This window comes from Arachis duranensis, chromosome 10, assembly GCF_000817695.3.
Source record: "Arachis duranensis cultivar V14167 chromosome 10, aradu.V14167.gnm2.J7QH, whole genome shotgun sequence".
Taxonomy (NCBI): domain Eukaryota; kingdom Viridiplantae; phylum Streptophyta; class Magnoliopsida; order Fabales; family Fabaceae; genus Arachis; species Arachis duranensis.
Genome location: NC_029781.3, coordinates 92,669,752 through 92,688,634, shown reverse-complemented (window position 1 = coordinate 92,688,634; position 18,883 = coordinate 92,669,752). Strand labels below are relative to the sequence as shown.

Here is an 18,883-nt window from a genome sequence, read left to right as displayed (position 1 = left end):
AAGATATAATTTTGTATAACTCTAATATAAAAAGCCTATATTTTTTTTAAATAAATGAATTCAAATTTTAAAATAATAAATTATATTTTAATTTGTATTATATTTTAGTTGAAAAATTATATGAAATTATATTTAAACTATCAAAATAAATATTGCAAAATATTTTTAATATAAAACAATTTAACTTTAACATTAGTTTATATATTATCTAATTAATCTCTAAATAATATAATACTTATTAGAAAAATATTATAATGTATAATTTACCATTCTATACGTACACGAGTCTCACTCTAGTTATATTTTATTTTTATAATAAAAATACTAATATCTAAATTTCTTTTAACCACTTAATGTATAATCTTTTTAGATATTTTTCTATTATTGATCACGTGTAAATGTTATCCTAATAAAAATAATTTGCTAGTTGGGACCTCGAATAGACAGGATTGAAAACCTTATTTTTGTGAATTTTTTATTTATTGAGTTTTTTTATAATGTGAATTTGTATAAAACAAACTGTGTATATAAGAAAAGCAATGAATTTAATTTTAATATAACTAGTTTTATATTTGTATAAAAATCTCATAAAATCTCCAAATCTAATTTATTTAAAATCAAAATCAAATAGAAGCTTACATTACATTCCCAGTTCAAAGAGTACGTTCCACTATACCAGAAAACCAGAAGTTCCAAGTTCCACAGCTTCTTACTAAGTATTGAGAGTAGAGAGTATTATATTAGTATATACCATTGGATCAAGTTCAAGAAGTTGGTTGATCACTTTTAAATTGAGATAGTGTTAGTGTGGTAACTGCCGGTTAATGGCGTTTTCAGCGGCCTCACGAATAAACAATCTCCGACGACACTTGGATTCACCTAAGGTCTCCGATCCTCCAATTTTTCCTATTTATGATCCAATTTTTCTGCCTAATTTTATTTATATATAACATTTTTTTCATTACTTGTGCTATTATTATTATTATCATTATTATAGGATGCACTTGGAGGATATTCAATCAATGTGAAGGTAGCTCCAGAGGTTTCTGAAGCCTTATCACTTGGCCGTGCCGTCGTGGCTCTCGAATCCACCATCATTTCACATGGTTCGGTTCGGTTCTTCGTTTTTCCCCTCTATATTCTTAGGGTTTAGGGTTTATTGATTGAACAATTTTGATGCTGTGTTGTTATTTTTAGGAATGCCTTATCCTCAAAATTTGGAAACTGCAAAAGAGGTAGAAGATATTGTCAGGAAAAACGGTGCTGTTCCTGCAACCATTGCAATTTTGGATGGCACCCCTTGCGTAGGTCTTTATTATAATTCTCCTTTATTTAATTAATTTATTTATTTTCGTGGTATTGGTATGCTTTGGATTGATATCACAATTCTTGTAACTTGAAAAAGCATAAGCCATGTGGTATAAGAAGCATGATGGAATGGTTTCACTTAATTACTTCATGTTGTTTTTGTAAATGAAGTTTGATCCGTGTATATTTATAAATTTTGTATGTATACAACGTTGAAGAAATATGCTGAAGGGTTTGTCACCCCCATTTGATGGGTTTTTGTTAGCTTGTTGCTTGATTTGGATGGATTTTCTTTTCTTGCTTGTGCAACGTGGATAGGCCTAAGTGTTGAAGAACTTGAGAAGCTAGCTACTCTGGGAACCAAAGCTCGGAAAACAGCTCGAAGAGACATTGCACATGTTGTGAGTACTTTTGGCATCAGTACACTGTAATCATGTTATAAGAATCTATTTATGTAATCATATGTTTATGTCTGTGATCATGTGAATCTTAGCAACCTCATGAAAAGAAAATTGAAATCTGACTTTAGCCGGATTTATGAATCTTCTAACACTGAACTGGAAACCATTGAGATAAATAATTTGTTTGCTTTATGCCCACTCACAACTGCTTTTATCCAGGACCACTGTGATCCGACCTTGTTTTTTCAAACACTAACATGTACGTTTTAGGTGGCTAGTGGTGGAAATGGTGCTACTACTGTTTCAGCAACAATGTTGTTGGCTTCTATGGTATCTTATATAATTTTTCATCTACTCTCCTTATGCAAAAATCTATTTCATGCTCTATCCTTGGACCAAGTCATTTTGGTTTCACCGTTCTTTTATATTTACTGCAGGTTCATATTCCCATCTTTGTGACCGGGGGCATTGGGGGAGTACATAGAGATGGGGAACATAGTAAGCTAATTTCTTATATCTTAATGTTAAAAGAATTAGTTTCCATGATAAATGCAACATGTTCTGGTTTGGGACCAAATGAATCAACCTGTGCATGTTAACTTATTATTGTTGTTTTGGAAGGTTCATGAAAGTCCTGTAATTTCAGTAAAAAATTCAAAGGGAGATTTATGGCCTGGGACCGAGTTTGGCTTTTCAGACAAGAGATCTTAAAAGTTGTTTTTAAAAGGCTAATAATACCCCTTGTGCAGCATTTTGTTTGTAGGGCAGAAAAAAATTGCAAAGCTAGCCAATTTTTAGTCGGAATTTTACTAGTTTAGATTGAGAATGCTAAATGCTAGGTTCAGAATGGGAACTTGATACATAGGTCCTTTTTATTTTTTCTCTCACTGGGACTACAACAAATGGATCTAGCGTTTTTATATTATCTTCATTTTTCTTTGGACAGCTATGGATATATCTTCAGATCTCACTGAGCTAGGTAGAACTCCAGTAGCAGTTTTCTGTGCTGGCGTAAAATCAATATTAGATATTCCCAGAACCCTTGAATATCTGGTACTGACTTTTGCGTTAATAGTCACTGAAGTAGTTCAACTATGCAAGCTAAGTTGTATCTTGTACTCATGTTTTTTTTCCATATCTTGGACAGGAAACACAGGGAGTTTGTGTCGCTGGTTACAAGACAAATGAGTTCCCTGCATTTTTCACGGAATCAAGTGGCTGCAAGGTATGTTTGGTTGGGTTTTCCCATGGCTGTAACATGCTGATTCTGAATACTTGAAGTAGCAACAGATGTTTTGGTAATTAGATTGATATGTTGGCATCTTTCCTGATTTAAATAATTTATTTAGCTCATGGTATGTTCCAAAACTGACGTTTATTCTCATTTTTAGAGTGTAGACTTTTGATAAGTTTATATGCAAGGATTGAATGTTAAAATATAATGTACCTATAAACAAGCTTAATTGAGTATATATTATATTTGGTCATGCCATAATTTTCAGGTTTCATGTCGACTAGATAGCCCAGAAGAGTGTGCTCGCGTAATAGGCAAGGACTATATTACTTTTCCAGTGTAAATTTGTATTTTTTTTTCTTTTTCAAATACAGCTTCATACCATTCATTTTATTTTTATCCTTCAAACAGAAGCAAACAACAAACTCAAGCTTGGAACTGGAATTGTAATAGCAGTTCCTATTCCTCGAGAACACTCAGCATCTGGACACATAATTGAATCTGCAATCCAAAAAGCCCTTCAAGAAGCTAGGTAAGCTTTTTATTTTCTCTTTCTGTCGACGTCACATGCAAGTTGTAAAATAGTATTGATTACTGGTTTTCTTATGTTTTCATCGCACCATTTGCAGGGAAAAAAATATAACAGGAAATGCTGTAACTCCGTTCTTGCTTGCTAGAGTAAATGAGTTGACAGGGGGTGCCTCACTTGCATCCAGTATCCTCATTTAAAGTTTTTCCAACATTATGTTATAACAAAATCAAGTATTAGAAGCATATATCTTTAAATAAATGAATACATTATATTCTAATTTCTATTAATATGGTTTAAACTGGTTGAAGTCTTAACCATATTTTAGACATTGCTCTTATGAAGAATAATGCTCTTGTTGGAGCTAAGGTTGCTGCTGCCCTTGCTCAACTAAGAGAAAGAGAAAGAGAACATGGTCAGAGATGAGCTCGTATCTTGAATTAAATTGAGCCTTACCTAGCGGTGGTGGTGGACAAAGGTCAGGGTGTTTGATTAGATAATTCACAAAAATATTTGATGAAGTTGGTGATTAAAACTATAAACAGATTCTGAAGTCTTTGAATAGGCTTGGAAGCTTACTTTAATGTGTACAAATTTTGTTGGAGATCATTGTCTTTCATTTAGGAATTTTTTTAAAATAAATAAAAAATATTTTATTTACAAAAATATGTAATTTGTAGTGTTTTTACCAATTTGCACTCTATTATTTATCTCGTTTATATTGTATGTCTCGTTTACAACACAATGCTATTTCAAGATAAGTGATAAGTTACGACGTTTACAGTGTAAACGAGATATGGTTCGACAAATTTTCATCAGCTATAAAAAGATGTAGCAATGACTAAGGTGCTGATCTCCACTTTAGATATAACTACATAAGAGATGTAGCAACTGTGAATGACAAGAAAAATCTCGTTAGGGATTTTTATCTATTTGACGTACAAAAAACTTCTGAGCATGTTACAAGATGAGATATTCTAAAATAGTAAAATCAGAGAAGAGATTAACATTAGCTATTGTAGTTTCTAAAAGGACATGGAAAACTTACATGGCATAAAGTATACTCGTACAAAGAATTATCTACCTCTATATTCTGTCTATAAACAACTTCACATAATCGAAAGTTTGTGAATTACCAATAATCATTGCAAGAACATTTTCCATCCTTGATATGATGAAACCGGTTTGCATCTCGCACCACAATTTCTCTTCCAGTGACTACTGAAATATACTTTATTGCCGTATGGCAGTCACCACAAACCCTTAGATTCTTAAATATTCTTATAGGTTTGGGTTTTCTGGTGCTGATCAGTGCAAATGCCACTGCAATTTTTTCACTGTGTTGAAACAGAAACTGTTCCTTCAGTTCTTCCTCTACATCATGAAGAACAGAATCTGTATTTGGGACATAACCCAAGTTTTTTATTTTAAAAGTCAATTCATCAAGCTTATCATATATCTTTTGAGCTTTGGGGTGTGAAGTATCCCCTACATGGAACTTGTGCACCTGGTTTTCAACTTCAATCCAGCTACACCCAGCTTCTTTTGTTAATTTTCTCAGTTTCATGCTTTTCCTAATGGCTGCTACATCATCCCGTCGCCCTTCTGCAGCATACAAGTTTGACAATAATATGTATGCAGCTGGATCATGAGGTTCAAGCTCAAGAACCTTTTTTGCAGCCTGCTCTCCAAACTTGGAGTTATGATGAATCCGGCAAGAACCGAGAAATGTGCGCCATATCAACGCATCAGCACGGAAAGGCATTGAGTTAATAAATTCTATGGCCTCTGAAAGCAAGCCAGATCGACCAAGCAAATCAACCATGCATGCATAATGTTCCATCCTTGGTACAATATCATGGTCACGGTGCATGGAAGCAAAGTGTTTCCATGCCTCGTCTATCAAGCCAACATGACTACAGGCTGATAAAACTGCAATGTAAGTGACCCCATTAGGCTTTACACCTGCTTCAAGCATTTCGCAGAACAATTCTAAGGCTTTCGTAGCAAACCCGTGTTTTGCAAAACCACTTATGATTGAAGTCCAAGAAATGACATTTCGATCTTTCATGTCACTGAATACTCGTAAAGCAGCTGCTTCATTTCCGCACTTTGAATACATGGAAATCAATGCATTATTAATGCATAAGTTGTTCCCAAAGCCGGATTTCAATACCCTTGCATGAATTTGTTCACCCTTACTAATTGTACCAATACAAGCAGCAGCACTTAAGAGGCTTCCATATGTAAAAGCATTAACTCCATTACCTGTGCCTTCAGTTTCAAGGTTGAATATATCATCTTTAGGATCCAAATTTTTCGCATTCCAATCAACAGCCGTGTCACACAAAATCAAGTTCTTCTCTAATAGAATATCAAAGCATTTTCGAGCACACTCCATTCTTCCAGACCTTGCATACATGTTAACAAGACCATTCCCCACACAATTAACTGCAGAAACGCCTAGCTTAATTGCTTGACTGTGAAGCTGTTTCCCTAAGCCGAATTCAGGCAGGTTTGCACAAGCCTTGAGAGTGCTGGCAAACGTGAAACAATTTGGCACGACATAACCCCAAATCATTTCACAAAACAACCCAATAGCTTCCTGTTCTAGTCCACCCTGCACATATGCCGCGATAATTGCAGTCCAAGACACAACATTCCGTTCCGGCATTCTATCAAACACCTTCCTAGCATCTTCCACTGATCCATCAGCGCCACATTTCGCATACATATCCACCAAACTAGACCCAAAAAAGACATCCAAACCCATTCCAGACTTAACACCCCAAGAATGTAACTGTTTCCCAAACGCCAACAACTCCAACTCGGCGCAAGCCGACAAAACAGAGCTCAGAGTAAACCTATCAGGACCAAACCCACTCTCCACCATGCTGAAAAACAAGTGAATTGCATCACCAGTATGACTAAACTGAACCAACCTAGTAATCATAAGGTTCCACGTGACCACATTCCTCTCCGATATTTTCTCGAACACCTTGAATGCAGAACCCAAATCATCACTACCCTTAACAAACATATCAATCAACGCGCAACCGACGCAAACATCAGCGTCAAGATAACCAGTCTTCAAGACGAAACCGAAAACCGCAAGGCCGGTGGAGAAAAACTCCGCGTTGGAACATGACCGAAGCGACGCCGTAAAGGAGAACTCGTTAGGGTAAAAATCGGTAGCTCGGAGCAACTGGATGAAGGTGGAGAGGGATTGGCGGTGCATGCGGTGGTTGGCGAAGCAAGAAATCATGGCGGTCCATGAGACCAAGTCTCGCATGCTGGGGTCCATGGATTGGAAGATGGAGAGAGCTTGTTGCCATTGGCCGGATTTAGAGTAGAGGGTGATGAGTGAGTTGAGGAGGGGCGAGTCAAGGGTGAGTTGTGACTCAGTGAATTTGCGGTGGAGGAGCTTGCCAAGGGCGAAGTTACGGGAACGGATGCAGGATTTGAGGAGATCGTGAGGTTCACGCGCGGGGTGGAGCGTGGAGATGGCTCTCCGGAACTCCGAGTTGTTGGTATTGTTGAGAGGTGGAGGTAGAGATAGGCTTAAGCTCAGGCTCGGCATGGGACACACATCTACTCTTGCATGTGTTTCTCACTAAGGCCGTGTTTGGGTGAAGACAAATATAGGAACTTGTTAATACAAGATTTTCTGTTCCTGATTGAATAAATGTCTATTTATATTTGTGTTATTTTACTTATTTTAAGCTTTTATAAATAAAGGACAATCTAGATAGAATTAAAAAATATAAAGCATTTTTGCTACACTATTATTTTAGCCTTTTAGGGATTTAGGTGAACAATATTTTAAGAGTATTTATTGAGTTAAACTTTAAAGTAATTTCTAAAATTATACTCAAATTTTAAAATGATTTCTAAAATTAATAGTTATTTAATTTTATTTTCGAACTTATACTTTAGAATTTATAATAGTTCTTAGACTACTTTTCGTTAGGATTATTCTCCACATACAAGCACTTTTCCATATAAGTCATACAAGTCATTTATACTCACGTCATTTTTACGTTTTTTTTTTTTGCCTTCTTCTTCTTCTTCTTTGTAATTTTTCTCTCTTGTTATCGTCGTCATCAACACCACCTCTTTCTCCTTCTTTTTTTATTGAAATTTCTTCTCTCTCCTATATTGGGTGTATTTCTTAAATCCTTTGGATGTATTTTTTAAATTCTTTAGGTGTATTTCTGTAATTCTTTGAGTGTATTTCTATAATCGTTTGGTTTATTTCTGTAACTGTTTGGGTGTATTTCTGTATTCCTTTGGATGTATTTCTGTAATCGTTTGGGTGTATTTTTGTAATCGTTCGGTGTATTTTCGTTTTCTCTTTCTCCTTCATCAAAATCTCCAGAAAAAACGAAGAAACGTTATTCAAGGTACTGTTTTACTGATCTTCTAGATTTTTTTTTCTAGATTGTCTTTGTCATGTGCCTCATCCTTAACTAGCAAAACATTAAAAGATTTCAAGAAGAAATATACTGTCTCCCTCCTATATTGGGTGTATTTCTTAAATCCTTTGGATGTATTTTTTAAATTCTTTGGGTGTATTTCTATAATCTTTTGAGTGTATTTCTGTAATCGTTTGGTTTATTTCTGTAACTGTTTGGGTGTATTTCTGTAATTCTTTGGATGTATTTCTGTAATCGTTTGGGTGTATTTTTGTAATCATTCAGGTGTATTTCTGAAGTTCCATCATCTTCAAAACACTTTCAAAGCTTGATTTCAAAAACCATGAAAATCGAAAAAAACAGAAGGAGATCAAAGGCAAAGAGAGAACGCACGAAAGAGATCGAACAAATTTGACAAGAAACTCGAAAAAGGAAACAAAGATGAAACACGTGAAGATAGTTCAGTGACATGCGTGTTAGATTTGGCCCAACTTGTAAGACTTGTAAGCCAAAATGACTTGTATGTGTAGCACTCCTCTTTTCGTTAATAACATATGACCAGAAAGCTGATATAGATTTACTCTATCATGTTGACATTTTTTTGTCAATTTATTCTCTAATTCTCGTTTAAAAATCCTAATCTCTAAATTAACTCTATTATCTCCAGAAGAACCAATAGAAATTTTCGACACTAATTAGGGTTTTCAAATTCTAATAAATATCGAAAGGATACTCATTGTTGGTGGGTCTCCAACTCAAGTGGGACCTACACTTTAAATCAAAAAATAATAATAATAAAAAGTAGTGATTTATAGCAATGGGTAATAAAAAGAAAAATTGAAGAGAGTGTGAGTCATTCCTTCATTTTGAAAAGAAAAAGAAAACAGAAAGAGTGAGAGAGAGTTCGTCAAGGAGGAGAAGAAATTAGGGAGAAATGACAGTCCCAATTTGACCTCATTAAACTAGTAAATTTGTTCCTTTTTTTTATAAAATTTTAATATGTTGTTCCTGGTGTAGAAACGAAAATTAGGATATAACTTGCTATTTGTATTGCCTTTTTTTCGTCTGATTTAAAATACCTACTTTTATGGAGAATTTATGTTGATTCTATCAGTTTTGATGATGTATTTTGTTGATTGTTGAGATGCCCTAATATTATTAGGAAGACTGATTGTGTACTCATTATTTTGATAGTGAAAGATTTTACTGGATTAGATCCCGTAAATTTTTTGTCCCTCTTTTTAGAGGTTTTTTCACGATAAAAATTCTGGTGTTTAATTATTTAATTTTTGTTATTTTATTTGCTGCTTGGAGTATCTTTAGAGTTGTCTATTTAACTGCACAGGTTGTGAAAAAATTATTTTTTGTGCTTTCGTTGTTATATAGGTTCTTATTGAACCTCAATTTTTTCAACAAAGTGGTATCATAATTTTGGTTATTTATTTTTGTGCTGATTAAATAGAGGAAAATACTCATGGACTAAATATGGTTAAATTGAATTCTAAAAATTATTCGATTTGGAAGACTCTCATAAAAGATATGTTGTATAGCAAGGACGTGTATGATCCTATGGAGGGGGATAAATCCAAAGGTACTAAATTCGATATTTAATGGAAGAAGTTGAATCGGAAGGCAGTTGCTTTGATTAGGCAATGACTCAATCTTAGCGTATATCCACATGTTGTCACTGAAACAAATGTCAAGAAGATGTGGAAGAAATTGAAGGAGTTATATGAGAAGAAGAATGTACAAAACAAAGCATTCTTGTTTAGAAAGCTTGTTAATATGAATTATATTTAAGATAAATTAATGTCATAGCACTTGAGCATCTTTCAGGAGATGGTGAACCAACTGAAAAATAATGAAATCACTTTAAATGATGAATTGCAAGTCTCGTTGTTATTGAGTTCTTTGCCAGATAGTTGAAAAATTTTGGTTGTGACACTGACTAACTCAGCTCTAAAAAGAAAGTTGACATTAGCAATGGTTAAAGAGAGCATGTTGAATGAAGCAGTCAGAAGAAAAGAATGGATTTGATTAATGTCTCCTACCAGTCAGAAGCACTTATTTCAGAGTCACAAGAGAGAAGTTAAAGTAAAAAACCTCACAGTTCTGACAGGTCAGAGAGTCTAAGCAAGTCAAGAGAAAAGTAAAAGCCAAGAAAGGAGTTCAATTGTCACCATTGTGACAAGTCGGAGCATATCAAGAGGTATTGTAAGTTCTTGAAAAGAGAACAATCAAGGAAAAAAAATAAAGACAAAAGTAAAGATAATGATAAAGAAACTGCTGCTATTGCTTATAAAGATATTTTTATCATCTATGATGAAAATTATGTTAATCTTTTCTGTGATGATTCCACTTGGATTAATAATTCTGGTGTCTCATGTCATGTCACTTCGAGACGTGAATTTTTAACTTCTTATACTGCTAAAAATTTTGGCAAGATCAAATTGAGAGATAAAGAAGTGTGTGATATCATTGGTATGGGTGATGTGTGACTTGAAATCAACATGGGATACAAGTTGCAGTTGAATAATGTTAGGCATGTGCTAGATGTGCGGTTTAATCTGATTTCAATGAAGGCATTGAATCAAGAGAGATATTGCACTTCTTTTGTTAGTGAAAAATACAAGATCACCAAAGGGGCTCTCATTGTTGCTAAAAAAGACAATAGTCTTACTACTCTCTACCAATTACAAGTAAAGTTGTGCAAAGAAAACGTGAATGTAGTTAGTGATTCCTCTTTTGATTTGTGGCATAGCGTCTTTGGTCACTTGAGCAAGAAAGGACTAAGCGTCTTAGTCAAGAAACACTCGCTTCTCATAATACAACTTTAAATATTTGTCCTTATTGTTTTGTTGGAAAGCATGTTAGAGTATTATTTCATAGTTTTGGATCTCATAGGAGATCACATGTTCTAGATTTAGTTCACACTGATATTTGCATTATGGATGCTAAGACACTAGGTGGTGCATCATACTTTGTTGTTTTTATTGATGATTATTCTCGGAAAGTGTGGACTTTTGTTTTGAAATCTAAAGATCAGGTGCTCAGTATCTTCAAACACTTTCATGCAAGTATTGAATAAAAAACCAGAAGAAAATTGAAATGTGTTCGAGCAGATAATGATGGTGAATACAGAGGCTCATTTGAAGAGTATTGTAAAAGACATAAGATCACGTTTGAAAAGACGGTTCCTAAGAATCCTCAACATAATGAAGTTACAGAGGGAATGAATTGCACTATCAATGATGGAGTCAGGTATATACTCTCTCATACAAAGTTACCGAAATCCTCTTGGAGTGAAGCGATGAGGACTGCAGTAGATTTGATCAACCTTTCTCTTTCAGTTCCACTAAATGGTAATGCTCTAGAGAAAGTTTGGAGAGAAATATATGTCTCCTATAATCACTTGCGAGTGTTTAGCTAAAAGGCTTTTATTCACATTTCAAGATATGAAAAGTTAAAACTTGATGAAAAGTCCAAACAGTGTATCTTTATAGGTTATGGTCATAAAGACTTTGGTCACAGATTATAAGATTTGGTGAGCAAGAAAACAATTAGAAGTCGAGATATGACTTTTTTTTAAGACCAAACTATTAAATATCTTGAGAAGACAGATAAACCAACTTCTATTGATGATAAATCTGGTCTTTCCAAACGTATTTATGTAATATGCAAATGGAATTATTAAAATTGAACTGATAATACCCATACCTTCATAACAAGTTTGGTATCGATGTGACAACTTTATTACATGGATAAACTACCATATATATCCACGAAAATTTTGGATATTAACAAATCTCTTCTCTCTCTCTCTCTCTCTCTCTCTCTCTCACATCAATCAATCAATTTTTTATTCCTTTTTCCAACAACCATCAGACATCAAATTCATTTTTGTCACTGCCGCCAATTTCAACTACCCACAGCATAGCCTCCCCCAACCTCAACCACCGTAGTCTAGCCATCACCTCAACATTGATTGCGATGCCATCACCATCACTTTCTAAGTCCCACAATTTTATTTTTCCACCATCACTAATATTTTTTGCCTCTTCATCCCCAACTACAGTTGTATAACCCCACTATCACCAGGCACCAGCAAGTGCCTGTGCAAACTTCAACCCTCTGCCAACTCATCTTTTTTTTTTCAATCACAACACGAAAAAAAGCCCAAACTCCTAAATCCACCCATAACCGAAACAATTTCAAAGAAAATAAAAAGTTTTACCAATAATTTCGAAGCCAAAGTGGGTTCGATTCCTCACTGTAGTCACATCCGTCCAAGGTGGTTCGAGTTCTCTCTCCCATCACACTGTCCAGATGGATTCCTTTCTCTTTTGCCAAATGCCGCTAAAATTAGCAAAGTGAATTGGAGTTCGCTACGGTAGGGGGCTAATTTCGGACTAATTTAAGAGAGATAGTAGTAGTGGTAGAGAGAAGGATAATTTTAAATTTTGTTAGTTTTTTGAGATTTAGATAGTTTTGTTGTACGGACCTAGTCTTTTATAAGTACAACTTCAATTTCGTTATTTCATCGATACATTTGTCAATGAGTATAAATGATGGTTTATTCTTATTGAATCAACATCTGAAATAGATAGAAAGTGTAATGATATATAAAGACTAGAATTTAATAAATAATTGTAAATTATGTGTCTAAAAATTTGATTCATTTTGAGATACAAATAACATTTTCCTTGATATGTAAGGGCTCCCATTGCTAATTGTATCTATAGATCAAATTATAAACTCACATAAAGTTGAAAAAGACAAACAAATAATAATTAAAAAACACTATACTGTTGTGAACAATCTCTGTATGGACAAAAACATTAATCTTCGAATGCCAACCTAAGTGGAAAATATTTTGGGTTAGAAACAACCAATTAGATGTAAGGCACCATTTAGAACTTCGGTCCAAAAGCCTTGGAAGGCATAAAGGTGCAGAAAATAGAAACATACATGGGGCACTGGTTTATTGGTGGATTTGTCCCTCCGGGTTCAAGACTTTGCAGTAGGAGCCAAGGAACCCGCCCACGGTGTATGTGAGTGTGTGTATGTCTGTATATATATGAATCTGGGTTCAGAAAAATTGGATTTGACTATGCAACTCAACCATTCCTCTTTTTTTTTTCTTTCAACCCTATCAGATAAATACCAAGTCAATAGCCTTCGTTGCTTCGTAAGTATATATTTCTCCAAATTCAATGGCTATGTACACTAGGAAAAAGATTGCAAATTATGAAGCCATTGTTTTGGATTTGGCTTAAATAGCTTCAAACAGAACTCGGTGCTCAAGGAGTTCAGACAAAACACCCCTCATTTTGTCAACAGAAACAGGTTTCAGTATAAGGCCATCCATACCGACCCTCATACAGTTCTCTTTTGTCACCTTGTTTGTGTTCCCAGTAAGAGCAACTATTAATGGCCTATCTTGGCGTTTCTTAAACTTCTCCTGTATACGTATCGCTAGTTCATATCCGTCTAACCCTGTACACACATCCATGAAGACCACTCTGTGTTCTGGCGAAATGATGCGCAGACACTCTTCACTTGAGCCTGCAGTTGTAACATCGCATCCTAAATGAAGTAGTAGTCCCTTTGTTACTGACCTGTTAACCCTGCAACACAAAATTTTACCATCAGTTACAATATGGACTTTCAAACAAGGCACTGAAATTCAATTCCTTATTTTTGGATCCACTCTTCCTACACAAAAACACCACGTCTGAAACCTTGATGTTTAGTCTTATTTTCTGGATTAGAGACGAGAAATGTTTTCACTAATAATCACTAAAAAAGAGATCCATTGCTTTCTTTTGTTCTTGTGTAGTCATGTTCAAACTTTTGTGCTTCATTAGTCCACCAAGTCCTTTTTTTTTAAAAAAAGAAAAAGAAAAAGAAAAAACAATATATATAATTTCTTTACCAAGTTTGGAAAGAGAAAACAAAGACAAGACAAGAAGCACTTTCAAAACTATGAATGAAACAGAGAAGAACAAATAGCATTGAAGTTTGGGTAGGATTTACCAAGAAGTTGGAGGTTAAGCAATCAACTAAGAGTTTAGTTTTTCTATGAAACTCTAATAGTTTTTACCGTTTTATTCAAATAATTGATAAGTGGCAAAGCAACAAATACCAGAACTGAAGATGCAAAAATGAAGCTATGCTACTGACCCATTATCATCCATGACAAGAACCTTGAGGCCTCCAAAGTTTGTAGATACATGATTTCCAGGAACTTTAGGAGCAAACGCCAATTTAGATTCATTTGGTCGGTCAGGGATTCCAAGCTTCACAATAAAAGTGACTGTACATCCTTTACCAATACCTTCACTTTCAATCCAAATATGCCCTTCCATGAGATTTACAAACCTGCTCACAAAGTTAAAAAGTAAATGAGTGAAATCACAAACAAGAAGAATTCAAGTGAGAACCTAGTTCCAATTTTGCAAGAAATAAGAAAACAGTACCTCCTACAAATGGCAAGGCCAAGTCCACTTCCAGCAGGACCTTTAGTCTGTACTGCTTGGCTTTGTGCAAACTTGGTGAATAACTTTGGAATATCTTGTGGGTTAATTCCTGATCCTGAATCATTTACAATTAGTCAAATTCAAATAACAAAGCATGCAATGCTCCTACAAGGAATAATGCCGATTAAGCTTTAGGCAACAAACCTGTACACGCAAATAAAAGTGACTGTCACTTGGCACTGGAAGAAACTCAGGAATTCTAGCATCCTTGAAGGATTCAGGCTTTGCAACAATAGCAGTGATGGAAATGCTGCCCTCTTTTGAGAACTTCACAGCATTACCAACAACATTAAGAATAGTTTGCATTAGACGTTTTTCATCGCCAACGGCATATACTGGCAAATCAGAAGCTAGATGTAAAGTGAGAGACAATCTTTTGACAGATGCAACGGGCTTAATCAAGTTAAGGACCTGCAATCAAAATAATATGGATCTTACAGCATTTGGATTTTGAAGAAACTCCAGATAATAAATTAAATTATGGGCTAAAAGACTTGTATCATTATAATTGACAATGAAAATTATACCTCTCTAAAAACAGAATGAAGGCTAAATGTTGTTGTTTCAAGTTGAAGACTACCATCTTCAAGCCGTGAAAGATCCAAAACATCATTGATGAGAGTAGCCAACAAATTGCTGCTTTTCAATATTGTCTCTACCATCAGACGTTGCTCAGCCGTCAACTCTGTTTCCTGTAACAAAGAAGAGAGTGCAATAATCGCATGCATGGGAGTTCTCATCTCATGGTTCATAACTGCCAAAAAGTCATTGCGAGCATGGATGGCAGTTTCTGCTTCTCTTCTTGCTAGATCAAGTGCAACATTCTGCTCTATCAGCAGATTCCTTGCCCTCATTGATTCTTCTAAGATTGCAGCATGTGAAAGAGCAACAGCTACCTAGTGTGGAAAGACAATTGTGATTACTTATTGTACATGGATGGTAGTAATTTTTCTCACAAATTAGGTTTCATCACTTGGATCAATCAATAAGATTAGGTAATTATAGTAAATAATTCATATCAAAGGTAGAAAATGAGCAAAATTAGTATACCAATTTATTATGGAACAATGCACATAAATTTAGAAAACAATCGTAACTTGCGATGTATATTAAGGATATTACTCTTTCCTTTCTACAGTGTATTTCATATAAGGCACATGAAGTAAGAAAACAAGTTAATAACACTTTGATTTTTGGGCAAAAGTACTATTGAAAGACTATATTGTACGTTGTGTTTGTTGATTAAGAAGTTAATTATTTTGTAGCAAACTTAAAGTATACCAGACTTTAGCTAGAACTGATGCTTGTGACTAATATGTTGTTCCATGTGATTTGTACAGTATCAGGAATAATAGGAACACTAAATTGGAAATAATCAAAATCATGGCCCTAAATATGATTATTAGGAAATAGTTTAAATAATCTCTATTAATCTATTAATCTGCTATTTATGTGTATTTAGGCTGCCTTTGAAACAAAAGATTAGGGAGGGACAGGACATTGAGACAGCAACACCAAATATAGACACACTAAAACGGTGTATTTAGTCTCAACATGTCTTTGTCTCCGTCTCAACCAAACATATTGAGTCTATAGATACTAACCAAACGTAAACTTAGTCTGGGGTATCTATACCTAAGCACCTAAAAACCTAAATGCACTTTGTGCCTCACATAATTGCATCAATTGTATGATCCATCCGACCATCCCTCCTCCTCTTCCCCACACAAACTTAAGAATGACATCAAGAGCAAATAATATCACAAAATATGAAATCACCAAAACATAGAAACTCAATGCAAAAAGTAACAATCGTAAATGACAAACATATCCAACACCATCAAAGTGTAGCCTGTTAATCTTCAAAAAGCAAAAAGGGAAAGTAGCTCACCTGATCAGCAACTACCTCAACCAACTCTAGCTCATGTACATGCCATTGTCTAGCACTGTCCGATGGAAGCATCAACACCATCAAAGCATAGCTTCTCGTGGAAACCTCCGGCCAATCATATATTTGGAAATTAGACAGATTCAGTAAAGGTACCCTAACAGCAACCACTTCTCCTGGCAAGTATTTCCCCGTATGAGGCCTTAACCTCGCAACCGGGCAATTCGGCGAAATCTTCACCGCCCGGTTGCTACTAAACACTTGATTAATCACAGGCAGATGAATTGGCACGGTATAACCAACTGGATTCTGCTGCCGCAACGTATAAGCCAATTGAAGCTCCAACCCTGTTCGTGTTGGCATCCATAAAGCACACTCCTCAAGCGCCAAAGTTCTTCCCAACTCTATAAGCGTAGTCTTCAAGATTGTGTGTCTATCCAAAGTGCTTCTAATTTCATGAGTTAACATCCTAACATGCCTACCAGTTTCCTCCTGAGTACGAATCAATCCCATTTCTCTATCAAGTTCTGCAGCCTTGTTCTTCAAAAATAGCTCTCTGGTCTTAACGCTAAGTAAATCAGGAATAATATGTACAAGCATAAGCGCAGTAGCGCAAGAAACAACGGCAGTTAGAACCTTAGCGGCGGTCATTACCATAGCGACGGTTCTCGTGTGAACAGTGAAGGTCCAGAGGTTAATAAGATGCGTGGCTCCGCATAGAACAATGAAGGCACCGAACTGCACAAGAACCCATCTGTACGGAAAAACCGCTGATTTCTTAACGAAGTAGATGAGTTCGAGAGGGATTGAGAAATACGCAAGCGCGATGAAGAAATCTGAGATGTATTGGTATTTGACCAGTAATTCATCCGCAGGCCATTGCGGCTCTATACAGTTGCAAGATTCCGTAGCTTTGAACCACATCTTCGGAGCTGATTCTTCTTGTTTTTCACATAATCATGGATGATGATGAATTGAGTTGAATTGAATGGAATCGAGTAGGGTTTTGGTAAAGTAGGCCCAGGGAAGGAGAAGACTCAGAAGAGAGAAAATGAAGAGAAAAGAAAGAGGAGGCATCAAGTTACATAAGTTGAAGAAATTATATTTGATTATTTAATATTAATAATAATTAATAATGAATAATTTGATAGCGTATGGTAGTGGGTATGGCGGTCAAGTTCAATGAATTCGTTGAGTTGAGTTGAGTTGAGTTGAGCTGGCTAAGGTGTTACCGCTAATGATGGAGACATATATATCTCTGGAAGTCCAAATGGTCAGGCTTTCTCATGCGCTTTCTGTTTATTTATCTTAATTAAATTTTTGTTATTTTGGGTTAATTTTGAGATATACTAACAAAATATAAACGAAAACAAAAATCTCTAATTATTGTTTTTAAGACATCTCAAATTTTTTTACCCGAAATATTTTTTTTTCTTGCACGAAAAACAGAGATTTGTTGTAAAATAAATAAAAGATATAAAATAGAGATGTATAAATAGAAGACTTTATTATTAATATAATTAGCTCAATAATTATTATATATATATAATAATATTATATGTTGTATTGTGTATATATATACAAAGATAAGAAAAAGTATTAAAAATAAAGAGAGAGAGATTTGCATTTGATACTATCTCAATATAATAAAGATGGTTAATATTGCTATTAATATTATATGTAAAGAGTAATAGAAAATAGAATTTAAAATACTTATAAAATAAAAGAAGAGAAAGAATTGTAATAGTAATATAAGGAGAAGGGTATTTGATTGCAACATAAAAAGATGATTGATTTATTTGTATAGAAAGGAAGGAAGAATCTGTTGTTATTGTTGTGTGTCCATATCATGCACTGAGGATGTCTATTTATACATGCAAGGAGGCTATAATTTTCAACTATCATTAAATATAAGGACATTGATAATGTAGCCATTCAGCATGGAAAATATGATCTGTTTATGGTCATCCATTTTTATCCTTATTGCAACAAGATTATATGATCTCTAAAAAATGAGAATTTTTTTATACTATTTTATTTATCAATATACTAATTATTAGGATTATCTATATAGCTACATATTTAAATATTGTATCACATCTTAAATACAATAGGTACAATTTGAAAATAGCTACAGTTTTCAAAATAAAAGATTAAAAATTCAATCTGAACGCATTTCGATTGCATCCGATAATTAATTTGCGTATTTGAAAAACAAGTCATATCTCGGATAAAAATTTAATCGAATTAAATTAAATTATTAATTTAAATTATATTTATCTAAATTTTAAATTATTTGAATAAAATTAGATTAAATAAAAAAATAAAAATCAAACTAATATGTTTTTCAAATTGTAATAAATTATTTTATTTTGTGTACATAATTTTACATGTATTTAGACCATCTCCAATAGAAAACTCATCACAATCCTTATTTATAACCCATCTGTTATAAAAAATAATTTTACATCAGGTTTTGCGTCATAAACAGTAAATAGGAAATCAAAGCATATCTCTCTTCTTCATTAGGAGGAACTAACTTTAGCCCTGTCGTGGTCCCACTTAATTA

The 18,883-nt window shown here is 34.4% G+C and overlaps 3 protein-coding genes across 3 annotated transcripts; 1 reads left to right on the top strand and 2 right to left on the bottom strand.

The window, feature by feature from the left end:
• Positions 1-642: 642 nt before the first annotated feature.
• Positions 643-4,115, top strand: LOC107470977 (pseudouridine-5'-phosphate glycosidase). The gene is made up of 12 exons (XM_016090409.3): positions 643-884; positions 998-1,106; positions 1,198-1,308; positions 1,627-1,709; positions 1,980-2,039; positions 2,147-2,207; positions 2,656-2,762; positions 2,857-2,934; positions 3,212-3,257; positions 3,355-3,475; positions 3,573-3,658; positions 3,801-4,115. Exons 1-12 carry the CDS (start codon positions 825-827, stop codon positions 3,896-3,898), a joined length of 1,020 nt encoding a protein of 339 aa, XP_015945895.1. The 5' UTR covers positions 643-824; the 3' UTR covers positions 3,899-4,115.
• A 356-nt stretch (positions 4,116-4,471) lies between these two features.
• LOC107470985 (pentatricopeptide repeat-containing protein At3g49170, chloroplastic) lies at positions 4,472-7,106 on the bottom strand. The gene has a single exon (XM_016090422.3). The coding sequence runs from the start codon at positions 7,050-7,052 to the stop codon at positions 4,605-4,607; it is 2,448 nt and encodes an 815-aa protein (XP_015945908.1). The 5' UTR covers positions 7,053-7,106; the 3' UTR covers positions 4,472-4,604.
• Positions 7,107-12,531: 5,425 nt separating this feature from the next.
• On the bottom strand, positions 12,532-17,416 carry LOC107470942 (ethylene receptor). The gene is made up of 6 exons (XM_016090363.3): positions 16,318-17,416; positions 14,954-15,322; positions 14,571-14,837; positions 14,367-14,494; positions 14,071-14,268; positions 12,532-13,514 (listed from the first exon to the last, which is right to left on the bottom strand). The coding sequence occupies exons 1-6, from the start codon at positions 17,236-17,238 to the stop codon at positions 13,160-13,162; spliced, it is 2,238 nt and encodes a 745-aa protein (XP_015945849.1). The 5' UTR covers positions 17,239-17,416; the 3' UTR covers positions 12,532-13,159.
• Positions 17,417-18,883: the final 1,467 nt, after the last annotated feature.